Source organism: Dipodomys ordii, unplaced genomic scaffold, assembly GCF_000151885.1.
Source record: "Dipodomys ordii isolate 6190 unplaced genomic scaffold, Dord_2.0 Scaffold7, whole genome shotgun sequence".
NCBI classification, from domain to species: Eukaryota; Metazoa; Chordata; class Mammalia; order Rodentia; family Heteromyidae; genus Dipodomys; species Dipodomys ordii.
In genome coordinates this window covers 2936440-2959292 of record NW_012267223.1, presented here as the reverse complement: position 1 = coordinate 2959292, position 22853 = coordinate 2936440, and the positions used below count along the sequence as shown (strand labels likewise).

Sequence of the window (22853 nt, the reverse complement as noted above, 5' to 3'; positions counted from 1 at the left end):
GAGAAGCAGAACCTGCTTGAAGAGCCCCTGCCATTTCCCCCACCTCAGCCACAGCCACCCACAGGACCTAAGGCCCCTCTATCCCACACTCTATCCAACAGGACCCTTTGCACACAGGTCTGTCTTCTCTTTAGCGAAGAGGCCTTTGATCTCATTAAAGGTAGCTGGGGATGGAAGCCAGGGCCCTGAGCATGCTGGACCTGTGTTCCCCCTCTCTCCTCCCTGGCTGCAGCCCCAGCCACACGTGGCATGTGTAGATCTAGGGCACATCTGTACTCAAGTCCTTATTTATTTATTTGACTGATTGATTGCGCTGGTACTGGGGCTTGAACTCAGGGCCTGGGACCTCTCCTTTAGCTTTTTCACTCAAGGCTGGTAGTCTACCAGGTGAGCCACACCCCTCACTTCCAGCTTTTTCGTTGTTGTACATTAATGGGACATAAAGCATATCAAGGGCTTTTCTGTTCAGGCTGGTTTTGAACTGTGATCCTCAGATCTCCACCTCCTGAGTAGCTAGGATGACAGGTACCAGGAACTGCTAACAGCCTTCCCCAAAGCGCCCTCCACTCCCTCCGTGTGCAGGGGCCCAGCACCAAGCCCTGAAGTCAGCTCTAGCAGGCCGCCAGCTGTGGGTCTGCACAGAGACAGGTCTGGGTCAGCTGACCTCAGCCCACATCACAGCTGGAGCCTCTTCAGCAAGCCCATGTGCTCGGCGTGAAAGAAAACACGTGTGAAGAGCTCCATGTGAACTCCTCTAAAATGACACACCCACTGCAAGCACTGTGCAAATCCAGCTCTAATACACGTCTACGTCTATGTGGATAAGCCAGGCCCGTGGGAGCCTGGGAAACCCCAAGTGCGTGGGTCGGGCTACATGTCATAGAGCCGCAGCTGTTCCTGCACGTCTCCGTCGGCCATCTCCCCGAACGTCTCCTTGTGGTCCTTCATGAGCTTGAAGATGGCAGCCAGCTGTTCCTTCTGAACTCTGTCAAGAAGAAAGGAGAAGAGGAAGAAGGTGTTTCTCACCTGGGGGTGGGCTGGGGCACGGTCCTCTCATTGGCTTTTGCTTTCTGGAAGGAGGGGAACTCGAACACCAAGCAAACCTTACCAACCATGCAGGAGCAGTTTGCCCAAACACACTCAACCCTGAGATTCCCACTCTTTGGTGGACCGTGGAGGGTTCACTTCAACTCATCGTGCCTCAGTTTCCCTCTGGGCCACACTTCATTATTGACAGTGAGACAAGGAGGAAGAGAGCATGCCCCCCTCCCCCCGTTAGCGTCTTGTCATCCTAGGAAGATCCAGGTTAGAAATGGTTTCAGACGAGCCAAAGATGGAGGAAGAACAAGATCTTATTGGGTGATGGGATCGTCCAGATGTGAGCGCATCCAGATAGTCAGGCCACAGGGTGGGTGGGCTGAAATCCAGCCCATGGGATTTCCCTGCTCACAAAAAAGAGGCGCCTTTTTCTATTTAGCACAGAGGTGTCCCTTGGCCACCAGGCTGCGGCCCCACCTTCCTACCCCCAAAGCACTGGGAAGGTCAGCTGGGCGTGAACTAGGCTGGGTTCAAGTCCAACTCTGTTATCTTTCCGAGGCTCCGCCACACCATCTGACAAGCATAGGACAACACCCCTAGCAAACAGGAAGCAGCTGGAGCCAGGCTGTACTGGACAGCAAGGCTGGCGACTGTGTCCTGGCTCTGGCCTACAGTTCCGGTTCTTTGCTTCTGAAGTTCCTGCTCTCCACACCGTACCTCCTGGCACCTTGAGCGAACCTAAGCCACACTGTGTACTTTAGTCTCTCAGCCAGGGCCAGGCTGCAGGCCCCAGCAGCAGGCTGCCCACACCCCCACCATTACAGGGGGGCTAGTTCCTTAGAGCTGGGATTTTTGCTCATCCTAACAAAATGGTAGAGTGAGCGCTAGCCCTGAGCTAAAGAGTCCAGGGACAGCACCCAGGCCCAGATTTCAAGCCCCACGACCACCAAAAAAAAAAAAGAGGTTGACATGCTGAGATTTGGTTGGAAGAGGGTCTCAAGGAAAGCGACCATGAACCCAGGAGAGGGTGTGCTTGAACCCCCGGATGGAGCCACAGTCAGGCACGTGTGCGGGCATCTCCCCGAAAGAGCGCAAGCTATTTTGTGTGTATTTTCTGGCTGCAGAGTAGCTTTGCATTTTAAACACAGAGAGCACACAACTTCATACTCTACTAGGGAGTAAAAGCTATCAATGAAAAAAAAAAGAATTTCAAGTTATTGGTTTTCAAAGAGATTATTTTTAAACCCAAGGTAAACAGAAAAAAAACACACAGTAATCGTGGTCATCTATGAAACAGTTTATTGGACTGAAGAAAGGCTGGATATTCACAGCCAAGTTTCAGGAGTGCGTGAGGCTTGCTGTACAGGCCAAGTTCAGAAACCTACCTACCTAGATTGAGAAGTCACTACTTTCTAGAAGGTTCCAGCCTGGATAGAGGTGTTGCTATTGCTATTCAAGATTGAGTGAGTACACGTTTTCATCTTGTGGCTCTGTGTCCTAAGTTGGTTGCCTGTTCTTCGAATCCCCGAACCCGAGACTTTAGGCTCAAGGACGCTTCCTGCCTTAGGAGCTGGGCTTCCATGGAAGGGCATTTTCAGAAAACTTACTGCTCTACAAAAAAATATTTTCACCAACAAAATCTAAGAACTACAAAGTCGTTTTTGGTATAGTATAAATACTGTCAAATACAAAATTCCAGCACGCTAACCTAGAACGGATCTGATGATCTGTGGAAGTACTACCTAATCTATCAATCTCACTAGGAAAAAAAAATGCATAGTCTGGAAACTGATTTCTCTTTACAAACACTGTTTTATGGCTTCTGCAAAGCAAAAGTGGGAAATGTGGCTGAGCTAGTCAGAACTTTAGTTTTTTTTTTTTAAAAAAAGGCCTCTTTGTAATAAGAGGGCTGGACCTGAGCCTCCTCTGGGTGGGAAAAAGAACCCAGTGCCAGGGCCGCACACCCCAGCCCCAGGCACACCCCAGCCCCAGGCACACCCCAGCCCCAGAGAGAGCAGGAGAGATGGAGGGCACCAGACGGTCCCTGATGGAGCGGTGCCCTCAGGCCAGCCCAGCCTCAATTATCTGCCAGTCCCTGAAGCCTGTGGCTTGGAGGGCAAAAGAGGGGTGCTGGGTTCAACTCTACTGTGATTGGAAGTGTTGGAGCTGATGCAGTCGGAGGTATCTTGGGGATGGGGCTGTGTGAAGGAAGGGTGTGTAGGGAGCAAATCCAAGTTCAAGGTCTGAGCTTACACTCGATGCACCTAAGTGGAGTGACCATCTCCAGAGAGCAGCACCAAAGGCATCCCCAAAGATTCTGCTAGCCAAGGGGAAGTCCTGACAGGGGTCAGCATCTCCGCGCCCCTCCCCTCCAGGGTGGGGGTGGGGGGCAGGCTTGATAGGCTCCTCTCTGGGGGGCTTCCACTTTTATCTCTCAAGCTTTTTAGATGCCAAAAGGAAAGAGCCTTCTGGGGGAGGCTAAAGACAACTTCATTATTCTTCAGTTCTGCAGAGAGAAACAGGAAGAAAGAGAGTGTGTTTTACTCGGTACATCTCACAGGTCTGTGGGTGTGGAGAGGGGGCCGTGGGGGTGGGGAAGGAGGATGTTTGGGACTGCAGAAGCCATCCTGGAGAGCACGGTGAGTTCTCACACACCCAGCCTGCCCCATCACCAGCAGCCACACAGCCTCTGAGGACTCCTGGACAGGAGCTGGACGGTCCAGTTGATCTTTGCTGTGTGGCTACACTAGCGATGTTTCTCCTACCCTAGATCATTCCTGTGGGAACTGGCATGCTAAGACGTGCATCCCCCTGGAGGCCGCAAAGCAGTGCCCAGCCGGAGGGAATTGGTGGAGCACGCACCGGGGACCTGATTTTGTGCCTCTGGCGCCCTCTCTTGGAGACTGCAGTCAGGGTGCATTTCCAGACACTGTCCTGAGACTGAAGAACCAGAACCACGCTTGGCAGTGTGGCTCCTCCGCTGCCCTTTTCCTTCCTCACTTCTGCCTACCAAACCCCTGGTCTGTTGCTCTAGGGCCACGTCCATTTCCAGACAAGTTGGCGCAGCCCTGTGGGCCTGCAGATGGAGGGGCAAGGGGTGCGGCTGGCCTGGCAGTGCCAGCCTGCCTCCTAGCTGGGTTCTACTTCCCCTGTGATCCAGGGGAGCTTACAGCTGGGCTGTATTTTTTTTTTTCTGGCCAAGCTAGGAAGCCAGGCCAGGCTTGCCAGCCTCACGAGTCCTGCAGGGGGTGAGGCCTGTGGTCTGGGAGCCATTGTCAGCCTGCAAGCAGACCATTCCAGCTGCACTGAGCTGGAGGTAACGGATGCCTCCTGGAAGTGCAGATTTGACACTCAGAGGTGGAGCCAGGACCCTGCAGCCAGGCAGACCCCGAGGTGAGGCGAGCACTGGGGCACTCTGCGGGGGCAGCAGCCCCACCTCTGGCCTGCAAACCTGGCCACTTCCAGCCCCTGGGCTGTTCCTGCATTGGGGACGTGCAGTTGAGCTCCAGGGAGCCCTCACTTGGGGCCCTCTGCTTCCAGTCCGCTGCTGCAGAAGTGGGCTCGGGCTTGGGCTCGGGCTTGGGCTCGGGCTTGGGCTCGGGACGCGGCGTGCATGCGTGGAGGCGGGAGGAGGTGCAGCGTTTCCGTGGGAACCGGCTGGCCCCCTGGGCTCTGAGCAGAGGGGCACAGAGACAGCTGCACCCGCTGGCCCCGGGGCTCAGGCAGTTGACAATGACCTGCACGCAGTTTCCAGAGGACAGTGCTAAATTGGCTCCCATGACTGCAGGGCAGCCCTGAGAGCTCTATCACGAAAGACTAAGGCAAACTGAGCAGCCTCTGCAACCCAAGCATCCCTGGAGGGGGGACGGGAGGGGCCCCCAGGCAGCCGCAGGCTGGGGCCCCATGCAGGAGGGAGCAGGCAGAGGAGGCAGGCATGCGCATGCGGGGTGGGGCGGGGCGATGGCGGGATGAACGTGAACCCTAGCCCACTCATGATTTCCTCCAGCCCCTCCTCAGCTCCGGGTGCACAGTGTGCAGATGAGGCGCAGGGACACTTTTCCTCACGTCCAGAGCACCTCCTCAAGAGGTCCTCAAGTGTGGGTGGTCCCGAGAACGGTGGAGGAGACCTGGGGGGGTCCGCAGACACCCTCACTACCCCCGACCCATGGGCAATGCAGTCTAGTGTCTGTAAATGACACAGAGCCGTTCTTGCTCCCAGTCTCTGGGTCCCGGCTCTGGATATGAAGGCAGTGGCAGTCTGCTCCGCCCCCCTCCCTCCGCCCTGCACCGTCCGCTCCCTGGTCTCTCCATGGTCACAGAAGGTAGACAAAAGGAGGCCACAGCACTGTCACAGCCGCTGTCCACAGGGACCTTAGAAGATGGTGGCTGCTGAGCCCTCTCTGTCTCTCATCCCAGAAGCTGTGAGCCACCCTTGTCTGCTGCCCCTGGTCAGCTCTGCTGCTGAGCCACAGACCACAGAGCCAGTGGAACGGCGGCACTCACAGCAGCTGGTGGGGCCGCGTGGGGCCCAGCCTTGGGCTGCAACTCGGATTCCAACAACCAAATCTGTCCACCCTGCCACACAGGAGCAGACAGGTCTGCATGCCTGCGGTCCCCTGTCCAATCAGAGCCTCACCTTCTCCGGGTGAGATGGGGGCTACATGGCGACCTAAGGAGACTCACAGTGATGCTGTCCACAGCTCTGGGGGGTGATGTGACGGCCCCCAGGCTCACAGGGGGAGAGAGGCACTAGCCCCCAACCAGCTGGCCCAATAGGCCTGCCAGGAACTTAACTGAACCTCCAGGACCTATTCCTTGGTGCCCAGAGATCTCATGCAGAAAAATGAGGTGGAAACGCGTTAATCGGTTATGGGGGTGATGAAGGGGAGGTGGCGCAGCCCACGTTGGTGATGCTGGGGACACATCAGCAGACAATGAGGGAAGCACCACTAGTCTAAGAAACCGATCTTCTTACCAAAGGGTGTGCAAGAGCATTTGTGGCTCAGGACCTAGGGAACTTGCTAGAGGGAAGTGAGGTCAGAGGTCAGCTCAATCCTGAAATATAAAGGCAGCAGATGGGGGGAGGGGGTCAAACCAACAGGCAGCGTGCTCAGCATGGAGAAGCCGAGGCCCCCCACAGAGCGGCTCGCGGGCACTGCCAGCCTCACCCCTGGGTGAGGAAACCCCCCTGCAAAGCCAGAGCTAGGCAGGCAGACGCTGCGGGGGTGGCGGGGTGCAGCCACAAGCGGGTGGTTGAGCTGCACATTTCACTTGTGGGTCCCCCTCTGCGTGCAGCTCCCGCTGAGACAGGGCTTGAACCAAAGGCTCCAGACCCCACTGCACAAGGCAGCGCGTGCACGCGTGGAGGGCAGTGTGTGTGTGTGTGTGTGTGTGTGTGTACAGCGGCAGCCTACCGCCAAGGAGCAGAACAGATAGATAATAACACCACTGCCAGCACCGGGGGGGGGGGGGAGGGCTGTTAGATGGATGAGCACCAAGAATCCCGGCTCTGTCTCCAAGTGATAAATTGGTTTTGTCGTGGACTGTACGTGTAAGTGAACAGCTGGGTCTGTTCCCAGCTTTCTTCTGGCATCTCATTCTTTGTTTATGGTGGGGGAGAGTGGGGTGGAGCTAATGCTAGACGCGGGCCCTAATGCCCCCCCTTCCACCACCACCCCAGAGCTCCTTCCTTGATTGCAGCCTGGCTGAACTGCCAGGATAGGAAAGAACCCCAAACCAAGAGGGATGGAGACTCCGTGGAGGCGGGGTGTGCAGGAGCCCCTCCCCTCCCCTGGCTCCACCCCTCAGTGCTCTAAAAGCCACGCCCCCAGAGCCTTGCCTACCTCTGCTCCTCCTCCAGCTCTTCTTTGGTCATCATCTTCTTGTACTGGTTTCCTCTCAGTTGGCCCGGGCGGTACTTAAAGGAGAAGGCCTCTGCTACGGAGGGAGACAAGAGTAAGCCATGGCCATGTAGGTCTTCCCTCCCCAACAAGGAAACCCCACGTGATTCCCTTCACCACGTTGACCTCTTTCATCTCTCTGCAGTGCTGGGGGGCAAACTCAGAGCTAGCAAGTGCTCTACCACTGAGCGACATCCCCAGCCCTCTGACCAGGAGGGGCAGGCCGGTCCCATGCCTGGCCCCTGGGCCTGCTTGGGGACAGTCCCAGCCCCTGAGGTACCAGGAGCTCCCCAGAGTGCCTGCACCTCATCCCATCCCTTTCCATGAAATGCTGTGGCTCCTCACAGACCTTATTCCCAGCGGGGGGGGGGGGGGGAAAACACGGGTAAAGGGGAGGACCCCCCCCCCAGGGGCCCCCCCCCACCCCCCTCCCCTCCCATGGGGGGCCGGGGCCCCCCACACACCTATTCTCCCGGGGGGGGGGGGGGGGAGAAACACAGGTGAAAAGGAGACACCCCCCTCCATGGGCTCCGCCCTCTCCAATATGACACTTCGCTCCCCAGCAAACAGCCCAGTGTCCGCAGGGCTCTCTGTCCCTCCTCTCCCTGTGCTGCTGTGCGCCATGCGGGCGGCTCCTCTTCCAGTTGCTATTCTAGAAGTATTCTACAAGTATTCCCTGCTGCCCCTGCGGGGTCAGGAGCTGCCGCCCCCCCACGTCTCCTCAGGACAGGCCTGGCCACCCTGACCTCCAGCTGGTGGCAGTCACACCCCATCAGACAGGCTGATGGGGGCTCAGAAGGCAAAGGCCTCTGGGAGGAGGGGTTCTCTCTAGGCTGTGAGGAAGAAGGTTCTAGCTATAAATTCAGAAGAGGTTGATTCCCTGTTGTCCACACCTCACTCAGGTCCGAGCTGGCGGCTTCCTGCCACCCAGCCAGCTGCCCAGGGACCGGGGCTAGGAAGCCATCACTACATCTGCCCCTAACTTCTCATTCATTCCACAGACACTCAGTGCTGGGGACACCAAAAGAAGTTACTAGAACTTCCAGGAAGCAGATGCCTCCAGGCTTAGCTCTAGAAGCTTCATGCCTCCTGGCTGGTGGCCACCAGGAGCCTCTCCTGGTTTGGACAGATAAGGCCCAGAACCTGACGGTTACCCCGAGGCAACGTGGGTCCTGGGGAGCAGGGAGCCAGGGTGCCAGGGGCATCCTCCAAACTCGCTCACACCCCTGGCGGCAGCAGCTGCAGATCGAGCGACCACCACCCCTCGGTGTGGACCCAGCAAAACTGACAAGGAAAACCAGTGCCTTCGCACGGGGAGGGGGGGGTGGGGGGGGTCCCCTGCATCGCTGAGACAGAAAGGTGAGCCTGGAAACTAGCCATGGGCAGGGGACCAGATGATGCATGGCCACATCCAATTCTGCTGGCCCAGGAGGGTTCAGCCCGTGAGTCCCAGGGGAGCAGAGGAGCCCGCCGCACCCCCACCTCCAGTCTGTCAACCCACCCCACCCCACCGCTTTGCATGGCTTAGGGAAGTCATTTTAGCGACACTAATCAATTAGCCCAGGAGACTGAGCTGCTCCCTTCGGAGGGGGCCGGGCCCCCCCTCAGGCTGTCTCCTGACAGCTGCGGCCAGCAGCCCCCTCCCTCCGCCCTGTTAGAGTGGAGGAAGGCTGGGGGCTGGGGAACAGCTCCACGTGGGGCTGTGCATCTGTGAAGATGAGGACCGTTGAGTTAGGACGGCTGACAGGGGGTCACCCTGTCTCCTCGCTTCAGCCTCCTTTCTGTGTCATTACCCACAGCCCTGCTGAGCCTCTGGCTATGCTCCTGCCAGTAGCTAGCTTAATGCCACAAACAGGCTTGCTTAAAAAAAAAATGTGTGTGTGTGTGTGTGTGTGTGCGTGCCGGTACTGGGGCTTGAACTCAGGGCCTGAGCACTGTCCCAGAGGCTAGAACTCTGACACACCTCTACTTCTAGCTTTTAAGGTCCTTCATTGGAGAGAAGAGTTTCACATATTTTCCTGCCCAAGCTGGCTGCCAAGCGCCATCCTGAGATCTCAGCATGCTGAGTACTTAGAGTTACAGGCATGAGCCACTGGTGCCCAGCTGCTAAACCTGCTTTTTATTTAATTTTTTTGGTGGTACGAGGGTTCCAATTCAGGACCTTGTGCTTTCCAGACAGGCATTCTACCACTTAAGTCATGCCCCGGCCTTTTGTGGTTTATCTACGAGGTAGGGCCTTGCATTTTTGCCTAGACCAGCTTGGATTGCTGTCCCCCCACTGATACCTCCCCCACTGCTGAGATGATAAGAGTCATGCCATAGTGCATAGGTTTTTGTTAAAATGGGTTCTTTTTGTTTGGGTTATCCTGGAAACTCGATCCTCCAGATTTTTGCCTCCTCCATAGCTGGAACTTTAGGTGTGAGCCACCATGCCTGGCAGGATTTTTTTTAATTAGAAATATGTACTTGCAGGCTGGGAAGGTGGCTCAGTGGTAGAGTGCTTGTCTCGCATGCATGAGGCCCTGGGTTCAATTCCTCGGTACCGCAGAAGCAGAAAAAGTTGGAAGTGGCGCTGTAGCTCAACTGATAAGAGCCCTAGCCTTGAGCTGAATTGCTCAAGGACAGTGCCCAGGCCCAGAGTTCAGGCCCCATGACTGGCAAAAAAAAAAAGAAAGAAAGAAATATGTACTTGCTGTGCAGATCTGAGAAGTGTGGCCATTATGTTATTTTCTGCTCCAGTTTCTTTTGGAAGGAAACAGAAGCCCTATCCACTGTTTTGTTTTTGTTTTGTCAGACGTGGGGCTTGAACTCTGGGCCTGGGTGCTGTCCCTCAGCTCTTCAGCTCAAGGCGAGTGCTCTACCACTTGAGCCACAGTGCCACTTCTAAGGTTTTTGTGGGTTTGTTTTTGTTTCTACCCACTGTTTTGTTCTGCCTGTCACTTTGTTCTGTCTGTCTGTTTAGAGCTACTTGCAAGCCCTGCGTGTCTGCTGTGTTCTCTCCCTCCCTCAGTCCTCCTGGAATGAATAACACAGGCCTGGACACCGTACGTGTCCAGTGCTCAGGGGTTGGCAGCCCCCCACTCTTCTGCATCAGCCCCAGCCAGAGATGGCTTTCCAGGGCTTTCCTTTCACTCACAAAGCGGTGGTGAGGTATTTGGAGAGAAACGTTGAGATTCACTTGGGTGGGGAGGGGAACGCTGAAGGCCCAGCAGAGGCCACTGAGCTTTTCCTCACAAGAGGCCCAATCATTCCACAGCAGCAAGGAGGGACCAAGGAGCGACTGGGAGGGCGGAGGAGGTGGGTGGCAGGCTAGGCCCTGGCCTGGGCACCCCCAGTCCCCTCCCACCACCAGCGCTGGGCAGATCCAGCTGGGCCCCTCAGAGTCAGGCAAGGACTCGGTGCAGGCAGGGCCCACTCACCATCCTCTTCCTCGGGCCCTGCAGGGGGCGGGTCCTTCTCGCTGTCTGAGTCAGGCTCCTCTTCCTGCAAGACAAAGACAGGGTCAGGGCAGGCAGAGGGCGGGCCAAAGTTCAGCTCTGGCGGAAGATGGGGTAGAGGCGAAGCCATTCTCAGGAGATGTGAACTGCCTTCCAAGATGGGGACGTGGGGGGGGGCGGGGAGAGCCTCAGAGGCCCCCTGAGGCTGCATCTAGCAGCAGCGCCTGTCCTGGACATGGAGGCTGTGCTGTCAGAGCACGTGGGGGTTGGAGGCTGATGAGGGCTCCTGGTTCAAGAAAGATGTTCCTTTTTTTGTTGTTGATGCCAGTCCCGGGGCTTGAACAACTGGGCCTAGGTGTGGTCCCCGAGCTCCTTTTGCTCAAGGCTAGCACTCTACCACTTGAGTCACAGCGCCACTTCCAGCTCTTTCTGTGCATATGGTCCTAAGGAATCGAACCCAGGGCTTCCTGAAGGCTAGGCAAGCACTCTACCACTAAGCCCCCTTCCCAGCCCGAAAGAGGTTCCTGTACCTGCACCCTTAGGACTTCAGCCTCGACCCTGGCCAGACAGTGCTGTCTGGGAACTTGGGTGCCGTTGCTGGGCGGGGCTGGGAGTCCCACTGCCCATTTGCAGGGATTAGTAAAACAGAAGCGCTGAGAAAGCTGGCTGGGCTGGCCTGCCCAGGGACCTTGGCCCTTAGTGCAGGCTGTGAGAAAATGGCTAGTCTCTCCCTCCCCCTCCCTCTCTCCCTCCCTCCCCCTCTCCCCTCTCTTTCTTTGGGGACAGGGGAGAGGGAGGGGCTGGAGACAGAGTTCCTATGTATCCTGGGCTGGTCTTGAACTGGAGGCCCTCCTTCCTGCCTCCCCTTCCCTGGAACTCTAGACTGGCGTCTGCAGGCTCAGACCACCACGGCTGGCTGATGTCATCTGCTATCGCTAACCCTTTGTGTCCATTTTCCCAAAACTGGAACTCCACCTCTCCAGCCCATCTCGCCCACACAGGAACTCGATGCACAGATGTACTGGGGTGGCCCGGCAGAAGGAAGGTGACTTCAACTTAGAGGAATGAGGATGCCAGGGACGGGGCTGGGCGGTGAGGGGAGAGGAGGACGGGCTGAAGGAAGAGACTTGGAAGTGTGGCTGGCAACTGTGGCCAGGAGGCAGACTCAAGAAGGAACACAAGTCCTGGGCAAATGCAAACCTAGGCCCTGGGCAGCCTGGGGCCCCCGGGGGCTAGGCAGGCCGTGGCAGTGTGGACTCCCCAACAGAACGGCCGGCGCTGAGCTGAGCCAGGAAACAAGGCTTTCTCCTTCACCGTGAGTCACAAATGGCAAATGCCTGAGCCTCGAGCTCTTCAAAGAAGCTTCCTGTGCCCCACAAAATGCTTCCTGGAGGGTCTGTATGTAACAGCGTGGCCGGGGGGGCCGATACCTTCCCGATTTTGGGTCCGGTTGTGGGGCCTGAACTCTGGGCCTGGGCGCTGTCCCTCAGCTCTTCAGCTCAAGGCAAGCGCTCTACCACTGAGCCACCTTCCCAGCACCTTCCCGATTTTGTACAGCAAAGTGTGTGGCTGCAGGGATCCAGGCAGGTCCCGTCACGGCTCAGTGATGGAGCACACCCGCCTCTAAGGATCTGCCTCCAGTCTGGAAACATGTCTATTAAGATGGATACAATGAGCCAGGCGCTCTCACACCTGTGATCTGAGCTACTCAGGAGGCTGAGAGCTGAGGACCGAGATTCAAAGAAGCCAACCTAGACAGAAAGTCCATGAGACTCTTATCTCCAGTTAACCAGCAAAAAGCCAGAAGTAGCTATAGTGGTAAAGCACCAGCCTTAAGCAAAAAAGCCAAGTAAGAGTACAAAGCCCTAGCCGGGCGCTGGTGGCTCACGCCTGTAATCCTAGCTACTCAGGAGGCTGAGATCTGAGGATCGCGGTTCAAAGCCAGCCCGGGCAGGAAAGACTATGAGACTCCTATCTCCAATAAACCACCAGAAAACCGGAAGTGGCACTGTAGCTCAAGTGGTAGAGCGCTCGCCTTGAGCTGAAGAGCTGAGGGACAGCGCCCAGGCCCAGAGTTCAAGCCCCACGACCGACAAAAAAAAAAAAAAAAGAGTACAAAGCCCTGAGTTCAAGCCCTGTACAAGCCCTGTACACACACACACACACACACACACACACACACACACACACACACACACACAGATTTATACAATGACTCTTTGTGAGGCAGAAACCCAGACAGAGCTAGAGATAATGAAATGTTGATCCACAGAATTAAGTATCTTCTGGCTAAGTATATCTGGTGAACAATGAACAAGTTCACTCAGACATTCCCTAGTCCGTTGTGTCACAGGGCATGCGTACCAAGCAGTGCTGAGCATCCACAGAGGTATCTGTGTGTGCAGATGGAAAAGAGCCCTTGATAGGCCAATCATGCAGGGGTGTGGCCTGAGGGGGTAGAGCACCTGCCCAGCAAGCGCCAGGCCCTGAGTTCAAACCCCAGTACTGCTGAAGAGAGGGAAAAGAGAAATCTGAGGGAAAGCGGCAGTGTGCAGTGTGTTGGGTACTCTTGGTGCAGGCGTGAGGAAGGGAGTCAGCCCTGTGCTGGGAAGTGCAGGCAGAAGTCTGCCCACTGTGGCTACCTGTGGGGAAGAGGGCGTGGGGAAGGCTGGTCTTGGAGAAGTCTGGTCTTTCTTCATTGTTAGTTTCTAATGAGGCCATTCAGGAAGGTCCTACTGTTTCCCCCTCTTCCCTCCCTTTTTTGGTGCTGGGGCTGGGGCTTTTTCTGCTCAGGACTGGTGGCTCTCAACCGCTTGAGCCACACCTCTACTTCTGGCCTTTTGTGCTGGTTAACTGGACATAAAGGGTCTCATAGACTTTTCTACTCAGGGTGGCTTTGAACTATGATCCTCAGGTCTCCTGAATGGCTCGGATTACAGGCGTGAGCCACGGCGCCTGGCACTGTGGTCCTCCTGAAGGGAAGTCTGTAGGCACACAGGACCTCAGGCATGCATAGACAGAAGGCCCCTTGAAGGATTCAGGGAGCAGCCCTGCCACCGCCATTGTGCTGGGCTTTGGACTTGATGCAGAACATCTGGAAAATAAATGTCTACTGTTGAAGCAGCCAGGCTGTGGTATTTGACCACAGCAGCCCTGCCAAAGGACTACAGCCTGCTTTCAGGAAAGCAAGCCACATTCATGAAAACTTAGCCCCCGAGACATAGAGCTGATGCCACCCCAAGGCAGGCTGGGCTTCGAAAACTGTGAATCACCGCCCCCCCCCGCCCCGGGCAGGCAGGGTGAGATGCACAGCCAGTCTCCACACCGCCCCCCCCCGCCCCGGGCAGGCAGGGTGAGATGCACAGCCAGTCTCCACACACACCAGAGACCCAGCATATCCTTACGGAATGGAGACATTGGATTGTGTGGTTTTTGTTTTGAACTGGTAGTCCTGGGACTTGAACTCAGGGCCTGGGTGTTATCCCTGAACTTTTTTGCTCAAGCCTAGTGCTCTACTACTTGAGCCACAGCTCCACTCCTGGCTTTCTGGTGGTTAATTGGAGATAAGAGTCTCATGGACTTTCCTGCCAAGGCTGGCTTTGAACTGAGGTCCTCAGATCTCAGCCTCTTGAGTAGCTAGGATGACAGGTGAGAGACACCAGTGCCCGGCAAAACCATGTTTCAATAGCAAGTACTCTGGGCTAGTTTCCCAATTGGGCCTTTTCCTCCACTGGGGTAGGAGAGGCAGAAGATAGGGCACTGCCTCCCACTGGCAGGTGTGGAGACTGAGCACAGAGCCGCGGAGGGGACGGCAGCCTCTCCAGACCACCAAGGCTCCACTGGCCCGCTGCAGGCAGCACACGGCCATTTATGGCTGCCCTGGCTGACTGCAGCGTGATGGGGTGGCTGGGGCCGGGCACAAGTGGTAGAGCGGCTGCTGAGAAGTGTGAGGCCCTCAGTTCACACTCACTGCAAGAAGGGACAGGGAAGAGGTAGAGATGGATGTCTGTCTGTCCCTGGCTGCTGGGGAAGTTGCCTGGCTCTGGCTGGGGTGGTCCTTGCAGGGTCTGGGATTTGCCCCTTTGGTCCCCAGTCTCCTGCGGTGCCTACTTAAGAGTCTTCCTGAACCTACGCTCCTCCAATTCACTCTGCTTTGAAAACACATTAAAATCCCACCTTGCTGGGCACGGGTGGCTCACACTTGTAATCCCAGCTACTCAGGAGGCTGAGATCTGAGGATGGATGTTCAAAGCCAGCCTAGGTGGTAAAGTCCCTGAGACGCTAATCACCAATTAACCATCGAAAAAGCTGGAAGGAAAGCTGTGGCTCAAGTGGTAGCGCACTAGCCTTGAGCAAAAAAGCTCAGGAACAGTGTCCAGGCCCTGAGTTCAAGCCCCAGGACCAGTACAAAACAAACAAATCACAACAATAAATGAAAAACCTTTGATGATCTCCCAGCAATCTGGTTTCTAGTTGCGCACTTCCAGAAGCCCGTTACCTTATGGTGTAGTCTACCTCTCTAGGCCATAGTAACAGCTCTGGAGCAGGTTCTGCAGGCAGAAGCTAATGTGCTAAGCTCAGGGTAGAGATGAGGAATTGACGCCTGCCGCAGGCAGAAGCCTTTCTTTCTTCCTGTGGGTTTTCCCACTTACTCACTTAACAAGAACACCCCGGAGCCCACTGGTGTGCCGGCGCTGGGGATGTGGTGCAGGGGCAGACAATGTACACTAAAATAAAAGATGATCTCACGCTGAATTAAATGCACTGAAGAAAGCCAGATAGGATGGGATGGCTGGAGAGAGGGGAGGAGGGGAGAGGAGGGAGGCGGCGACTTTCCATCTGATAGAGGACCCAGGCTGGGAGGGTTATACCAGTAAGAGACAGACACTGGAGGGTCCAGCCCAGGCGCCAGCCCAGGGTACTGAGCACCAGGAAGGCGCCTGTGGCTGCAGAGCTCAGGAGGGAGCAGGCTGTAGGATGGAGCTGGGTGGGGTGGGGGTACATGGGGCATCAGGGAGCCCTAGAGGAGGGGGGCTTGGAGAAGCACAAGCTGGGCCAGCCAGTCAGGAAAGCGGTGCTCCTATGGGAATGCACTGGAAGACAGAGATGACGGGAGCTGGGCGAGAAGGAAAATAGACCAGGATTGGCCTGGGCTTCTGGCCTGAGCAGTAGCGGGAGTTGTGGTGGGAGCTGGGGTGAGAGGAGGAATCTGTGGAGGGCGGCGCACACACTGACAAATAAATCCAAGCCACTCATTAGCCACCCAAGAGGAGAGGCAGAGCCCAGCCAGGGCTGGGCTGGGTGGATGCATCCGGTCTCACGGTGGTAGAGGGGCAGCTGGTAAGACTGAGGAGGCAGGACAGGCCCAGAAGTCCTCTGGTTGACTCTGAGCATGCGCTTTTCCAGTAGAGGCAGAGCGCAAAGGCAGAGTGCTGGCTGAGGAAGGTGCAGCTCACAGGGCAGAGAAGGCAGTGGAGCTGGGGGAGGTGACAGGTAGGGACGGGAGACAGATTCGCTGCAATCCATCCCTACCCCAGCCAGACATCCTGACCAAAGGCAGCCATTCTCCAAGACACATTCATAAGCCTTAAACACTCTCACTCAGACGAACAGAGCTCGCCCGACTCAACCCCATCAGATGACCACTTTATAACAAGGCTCCTACAAAAAGGGGTTACAGGACACCAAAAGCCTCCGAAAAACAAAGAAAGAAGCACAGCAGCCTGCAGGACCTCCAAGCCTTGTCAGGAATGCACAGGAAAAGCCCAGCCTCTGTGTTTTGGGATAGAGAAGACAAGGAAGGCCACAAAGTCAGATATGAGAGGGCTGGAGACCCCAGGTTGGGAAAACTAGGAAGAACGAGTTCTGATCATGACCCACTCAGAAAAGAATACAAGACAGGAGCTGAATACTGAGCTAACTCAGTGGTTACAATACTTGCCCAGTATGTACCAGGCCCTGATTCTACCCCCAACACCACACACACACACACACATACACACACACACATACGCATGGTTTTCTGCACTGGAGTTTGAATTCAGGGTCTGGGTACTGTCCGTTAGCTTTTTCATTCAAGGCTGGAATCACTTGAGTCACAGCTCCACTTCCAGCTTTTTGCTGGTTAATTGGAGATAAGAGACTCACAACGTTCCTGCCCCAACTGGCTTTGAACTGCAATCCTCACATCTCCGCCTCCTGAGCAGCTCAGATTACAGGCCTGTGTCTCAGGTGCCTGGCATTTTTCAAAATCTTTTGAGGAGAATTCAGCCAGAGGAAAGGATATTGAGTTCAGACTCCCAAGAAACAGCAGGTGGGGATGGTTTGACCTGGAGCAGGGCTTGCGGTGGATCATTTTTGATAGATATACTGGGCAGAGGTACTTTCTGAAGATTAATTAGGAATCTTTCCCTGGCACTAGTGGCTCACGCCTACAATCCTATCTACTCAGGAAGCTGAGATCTGAGGATCACGGTTCAAAGCTATTAATTAAGCACCAAAAAATAAAAAGTCAGAAGTGGAGCTATGTAACTCAAGTAGTAGAGTGCTAGCTTTGAACAAAAAAGCTCAGGAACAACGCCCAGGTCCTGAGTCCTAGCTCCAGGACAGGTGCCAAAAAAAGAAAAAAAGAAAAAAAAAAGAATTCTTTTCAAGGGCAAAACTACTCTAGTAAACACCACTCCCCACACCCCCAGCCACCGGCTGGCCTTCTACAGTGTCAGTTATTCACAGTCACCCTTGGCATGTATTAAAGGAAAGAAATGTATCAAATGAAAGAAATTCTGGGATCCAGGGAACCACACCCAGGGCCCACACATACATGCTAGGCAAGTGTTTCTATCCCTACATGGAAAGAAATGATTCATAAGTTTTAAATACATTCTATTGTAGTATGTTATTATAATTGTTCTATTATTAGTTCTTGTTGATCTCTTAGTGTGCCTATTAATAAATGACACCACATAAAAGGAATCCTTGTGTAGGAACAAACAGGTGTGTGTAAATTTCCCTGGTTCGTGGTGGGGGTTTGGAATTTAACAACCAAGGCCAGAAGGCGCCTGTCTTAACCTAGTCACAAAATTAGGCCCTGGCTGAGAATATCTCGAGGGTAGTCTCTGCCACAGCTCAAGCTGGACCAGAGTGTTAGCAATGTGTTCAGGGATTTGGGGGGGAGGGTGGTCCTGGGGCTTGAACTCAGGGCCTGGGCCTGGGCACTGTCTCTGAGCTTCTTTTTATTCAAGGCTAGCACTCCCTGTGTCCAGGAAACACTTACTTCAAAATACTAAACATAAGTCGCGTTCTAGTGACTCACGCCTGTAATCCTAGCAACACAGGAGGCTGAGATCTGAGGATCACTGTTGGAAGCCAGCCATTGCAGGAATGTCTCGATGAGACTCTTATCTCCAATTACCCACCCAAAAAGCAGGAAGTGGAGGAGTGGTTCAAGTGGTAAAGTGGCAGCCTTGAGTGGAAAAAGCTAAGGGACAAGTGACCAGGCTCTAAGTTTAAGCCCTAGCACTGGCAGGCACGCATGGGCATGCACACGCATACGCACACACATTCAAACAAACATGCACAGACAAAGGTCGCAAGGCTGATGGCTGGAAAGGGAACCCCTATGGGCTATAAGAGACTTCAAAGGTCATTTCAGTCACTTTACAGGTGAGGAAATGGTCCAAAGGGCAAATGACCCCCTTAATCTCATGGCTAGGTAGAAACAAACAGAATAATAATAATAATAATAATAATAATAATAATAAATTAATTAATAATAAATTTGTGGTACTGGGGTTTGAACTCAGGGCATTCTGCTTGCTTGGCTGCTGTTCTACTACTTGAACCACACTCTAGCACCGCTTTTTTTTGTGTGTGTTTATGTATATTGGTCGTGGGGCATGAACTTTGGGCCTGGGCACGGTCCCTCAGCTCTTCAGCTCAAAGCTAGCACTCTGCCACTTGAGCCACAGCGCCACTTCCAGCCTTTTCTGCTTATGTGGTACTGAGGAATCGAACCCAGGGCTTCATGCATGCAAGACAAGCACTCTACCACTGAGCCACCTTCCCAGCCCAAGAAGCCATCTTAAAGCCGAACACAGGACAACCATTTAGTTCTCACTCTGACAAAGTGAGGCATTTTTTTATATAAGACTACTTTCTTAAAAAAAAAATAATACAAATGGTAGAGCGCTAGCTTTGAGCTGCAGAGCTGGGACAGTGCCTAGGCCCAGAGTTCAAGCCCCATGACTGACAAAAAAACAAAGTAATACTTTTAGCTAAGTAAAAATTCTGACTGCTGTGGCTCAAGTGGTAGAGTGCTAGCCTTGAACAAAAGAAGCTCAGGGATAGCGCCCAGGCCCCAAGTTCAAGCCCCAGGACTGGCTTAAAAGAAAAACACACACACACACACACACACACACACAAATTAAGAAAGCCGCCCTTTTGAGCTACAGGACATAGACGTGCATGCCAGCCCCTCCCAGTGCAGCTGACGCATCAAATTCTATGTTGTTTCCCTTGCTTAATACCAACTCGGTAATTAACACAATGTCCTCATTAACAGGCATTTTAATTCTCCTGAAAATCGCTAGGCCTATGAGGGACCAATGTTCCTTCCTACGTCAGAGCACAGCCCCCCAAGAGACAGGGGCCTGGGGAGGGAGTTAGGGTTAGACAGGGTCATGACTGAGGCTCCCAAGAGGCTCAGACACCAGAACTTGCTTTTGCTTGGCCAGGAAGCAGGCAGCTGTCCAAACCAACCAAAAATCGAAATCTCCTGACCCCTTGATCTTGGGTCTTCCAGCATGGAGAAATGTGAGCTAGCTACCTGGGGAGGAAGCCCCCATCCACCGCATTTTGTTCTCTCACTAGCCCAAGGTGACTAAGGACAAAACTCCACAGGGATGGAAACAAAACACATATTGGGCCTCTATTAGTTGTTTGGGCAGGAGAACAAAGGGGGGCTCATGTTGGCATGGCAACTGTCAGGGCCAATGATGGGGAAGATCTGCCCCGCCCCCTCATTCCAGGTACCACAGCTTCCTGAGGCATGTGTGGTGAGGAGAGGCCAGGTCAGGGGACATGGGGGATCCTAAGCAAAAGGACTTGAGAAGCCAGGCCCTTGAGTAGCAAGACCAGACAGACAGATGGACAAAGGCTGCTGTCTATCCATTACACAAACACCACCATCAAAGTATCCCCCCCAAAAACAAAACTCTAAGCTCTTTCTGAGAAATTCTTTACTGTTTATTTTTTTCCCAATGTTCGTTCCTTCCTTCGTTCCGTCCTTCCTTCCTTCCTTCCTCTCTCTCTTTCCTTTCTTTCTTTCTTTTTGGGGTGGTGGGCAGACCAGGACTCAGACTCCATACCTGCTGCTTTTGCTCACTCGCTAGCACTCTACCATGGAGCCATGCCTCCAGTCCCTGTTGTTTTCCAAAACTTCCGAACCTGTTTGAAAACTTCCAAACCCATTGAAAAGTACCCGAACATGGTATCACTGAACCGTGACATATCATCCTTAAGTACTTCAGAGTCTTCTTAAGAACAAAGACATTTTTTCTGCATAACCAGAACACTTGGCACCACATGGAAGAAATTCAGCACAGAACCAGTACAATTATCTAATACATCCCTCATTTAAAATATGACTTGGGGCTAGGAAGGCAGTTCAGTGGTTAGAGCCTGACTACCTATGTAAGACCCTTGGCTCCATTCCCAAGACTGGAGGAAAAAAAATCTGTTATCTCCCAAATGTCCTTTGTAGTGCCCTACCTCCAATCCAATCTAGAATCTACAGGATCAAGATTGCATTTATCTGTCAATTGCTTTTTTTTTTTTTTCTTATTGTCTCCTGTAATCTAGAAGAGTCATCCAGTCTGTGTGTGTTTAAGCCATCAACCAGCTGCCTGGTACAAAAAAATAAAATCCCTACTCTAGGACTGAAGCTACTTTAGATCATTTTTCTTTCTTTGTCCATCGTGGGGGCCTGAACTCTGGGCCTGGGCGCTGTCCCTCAGCTCTTCATCTCAAAGCTAATGCTCTACCACTTGAGCCACAGCGCCACTTCTGGCTTTTTCTGCTTATGTGGTGCTGAGGAATGGAACCCAGGGCCTCATGCATGTAAGGCAGGCGCTCTACCATTGAGCCACCTTCCTAGACCCTCATATGGGATTTTGATATGTTGCCCAGGCTGGCCTTGAACTCCTGAACTTCTACTTAAGTTCCCTCCCTGCCACCCCAAATGCTGAGACCACAGACCTATGACACTGCATTGGGTTCCTAGTCTGTTCTCTCTCTCTCTCTCCCCCTCTCTCCTTCCTTTCCTTGTGTGTGTGTGTGTGTGTGTGTGCACACGCGTGCGCACACACATGCGCGCACTCCCCAATACTGGGGCTTGAACTCAGACCTCATATTCTTGCTTGGTTTTTCCATTTGGCTGTTTTGCTCAAGATTGGCTAGTGTACTACCATTTGAGTCAAGCCTCCAATTCAGGTTTTTTGCTAGTTAGGTAGAGCTAGAGCCTCATGGATTTGTCTGTCCTGGATAGTTTTGGGCCATGATCCCCTGATCTCAGCCTCACAACAAGCTGGGTCTACAGGTCTGTGACACCACATTTGGCTCTAACTGCATCCCTTTTTTTTTTTCTTTTGGCTGGTTCTGGGGCTTAAGCTCTGGGCCTGTATGCTGTTCCTGAGCTTCTTTTTGCTCAAGACAAGCATTCTATCTCTAAGCCACAGTGCCACTTCTGGCTTTTTTGAATAGTTTATTGGAGATAAGAGTCTCCTGTAGTTTCCTGCCTGGGGTGGCTTCAAACCTCAGATTCTCAGATCTGTTTCCAGAGTAGCTAGGATTACAGGCGTGAACCATGGGCGCCTGGCTTCCAGCTGTTTTTTTTTTTTTTTTTGGTCGGTCGTGGGGCTTGAACTCTGGGCCTGGGCGCTGTCCCTCAGCTCTTCAGCTCAAGGCGAGCGCTCTACCACTTGAGCCACAGCACCACTTCCGGCTTTTTTCTTTTTGCTTATGTGGTGCTGGAGAATCAAACCCAGGGCCTCATGCATGCAAGGCAAGCGCTCTACCACTGAGCCACCTTCCCAGCCTATTCAAGAACATTTCTAACCAACTTCTTCCCTTAAATCTACCACTGGGATATACTTCTGTGTCCTCTCCCTGCCCCTGAACCAAGGCCCTTTGCAAAGGAGTCAAGATCTCTAGTTCCCATAGGCCTCCTTAGGGCAGGAATCCCAAACATGGAGGCAAAACTGACACAACAACACAGGTCCAAACCCCCACTTGCCATCTACAAGGCGAGGGAGGGCTGGAGCCTGCTAGGCCAGGACCATAGGGCACTCCATCAGCCCTTCTCAGCACTGCTCCGAAGCCACTCTAATGACACAATTAGTCACCAACTTGTCAAGCAAAACGCCTGCAAGAGGGGGGTCTGGCACACTCCCTCAGCTAAGACACCCAGCCTGGCTGCCCCTCCGCTGATCTCCCCCAGGGCTTCTCTCCAGCATAAATCATTGTGCTCAGTAAAGAACACAGTGGGTTTTCCAAGACACACTGACAAGGAAGCAGAGGGCCTGTCCTGGATACGGTGCCCTGCAAGCTGAGAGGCTGAGGAATGAGAACAAAGTGTTAACAATCCCACGGAGTCCCGAGGTGGTAGCCTGAGCCAGTCCTTTTCCAACCTAAGGAGATTTGTCTGAAAGGAAGGATGAGCGGGTGAGGGGATGTCTGGAGAGGCGGTGTGGTCAGGGCCTGGCTGATGGCAGAGGTGGGGAAGGCGGGCTGGGCGCAGGGCGCAGGCGTGTCTACCTCCTGGGGAGTGGGGCTGGGGGCTATGCCAAAGCCCACTACAGCCTGGAAAGGACAACAGGAGGGTGACAACAATCCGGTAGCTTTTCTTTCAGTCCGGTCCTAGGAAACCTCACAAAAAAACCCATCACATTGACTCTGGAGTCTGGATTTCAAGTTGGCCTAAGGAAAGGCAACTTTCCTTCCTCCTCCTCCCCGCCAAAGTACCTTCTATGAAGCAGCAAGCCGATTCCGTTTCCAATGTCGAAGTGAGCCGCATGCAAGTGGCCTGGGGAACGGGTGGGTGCGAGGGGTGCGAGGAGAGTGCGGAGCAAAAGGCCAGAGTGGGAGGCCTGTCCCGAGGCCTCCCTCGCATCCCCCCCTCCGCCCTGCCCCCTGCCTCCCCCCCCACCCCCTCAGCTCAGAGCCCGACCCCGCCGGAACAGGAGGGAAGGACACAGCCAAACTCCCGGCTCCCCGCTTCCAGAGGAGCATGGCGAGTCTGCATCACTGCAACTTGTCCCGCCGGGCGGGACCCTCGTCTCCCGCTGCCCGCGGGCTCTGCCCCCGGGGGGCGGCGGGGCCTGGAGACTCAGGCAAGGACCCAGGGCCGCTGGGGCGGGGAGGGGCGCCGAGGGGGCACCCCGGTGCGTACCTGCCTCGCCTCTGCCTCCTGCTCCTCCGCCTC

The 22853-nt window shown here is 54.2% G+C and overlaps 1 protein-coding gene across 1 annotated transcript in view; it reads right to left on the bottom strand.

Annotated features, from left to right (window-relative positions):
* Window positions 1-870: 870 nt before the first annotated feature.
* Window positions 871-22853, bottom strand: part of Mxra7 (matrix-remodelling associated 7) — a 22499-nt gene continuing 516 nt past the window's right edge. Inside the window, exons 2-5 of the mRNA XM_013036388.1 lie at window positions 22821-22850; window positions 10358-10421; window positions 6882-6975; window positions 871-985 (exon numbers count right to left, since the gene is read on the bottom strand). Of these exons, the coding sequence (XP_012891842.1) occupies window positions 871-985; window positions 6882-6975; window positions 10358-10421; window positions 22821-22850 (303 nt within the window). The remainder of the gene's footprint in view (window positions 986-6881; window positions 6976-10357; window positions 10422-22820; window positions 22851-22853) is intronic.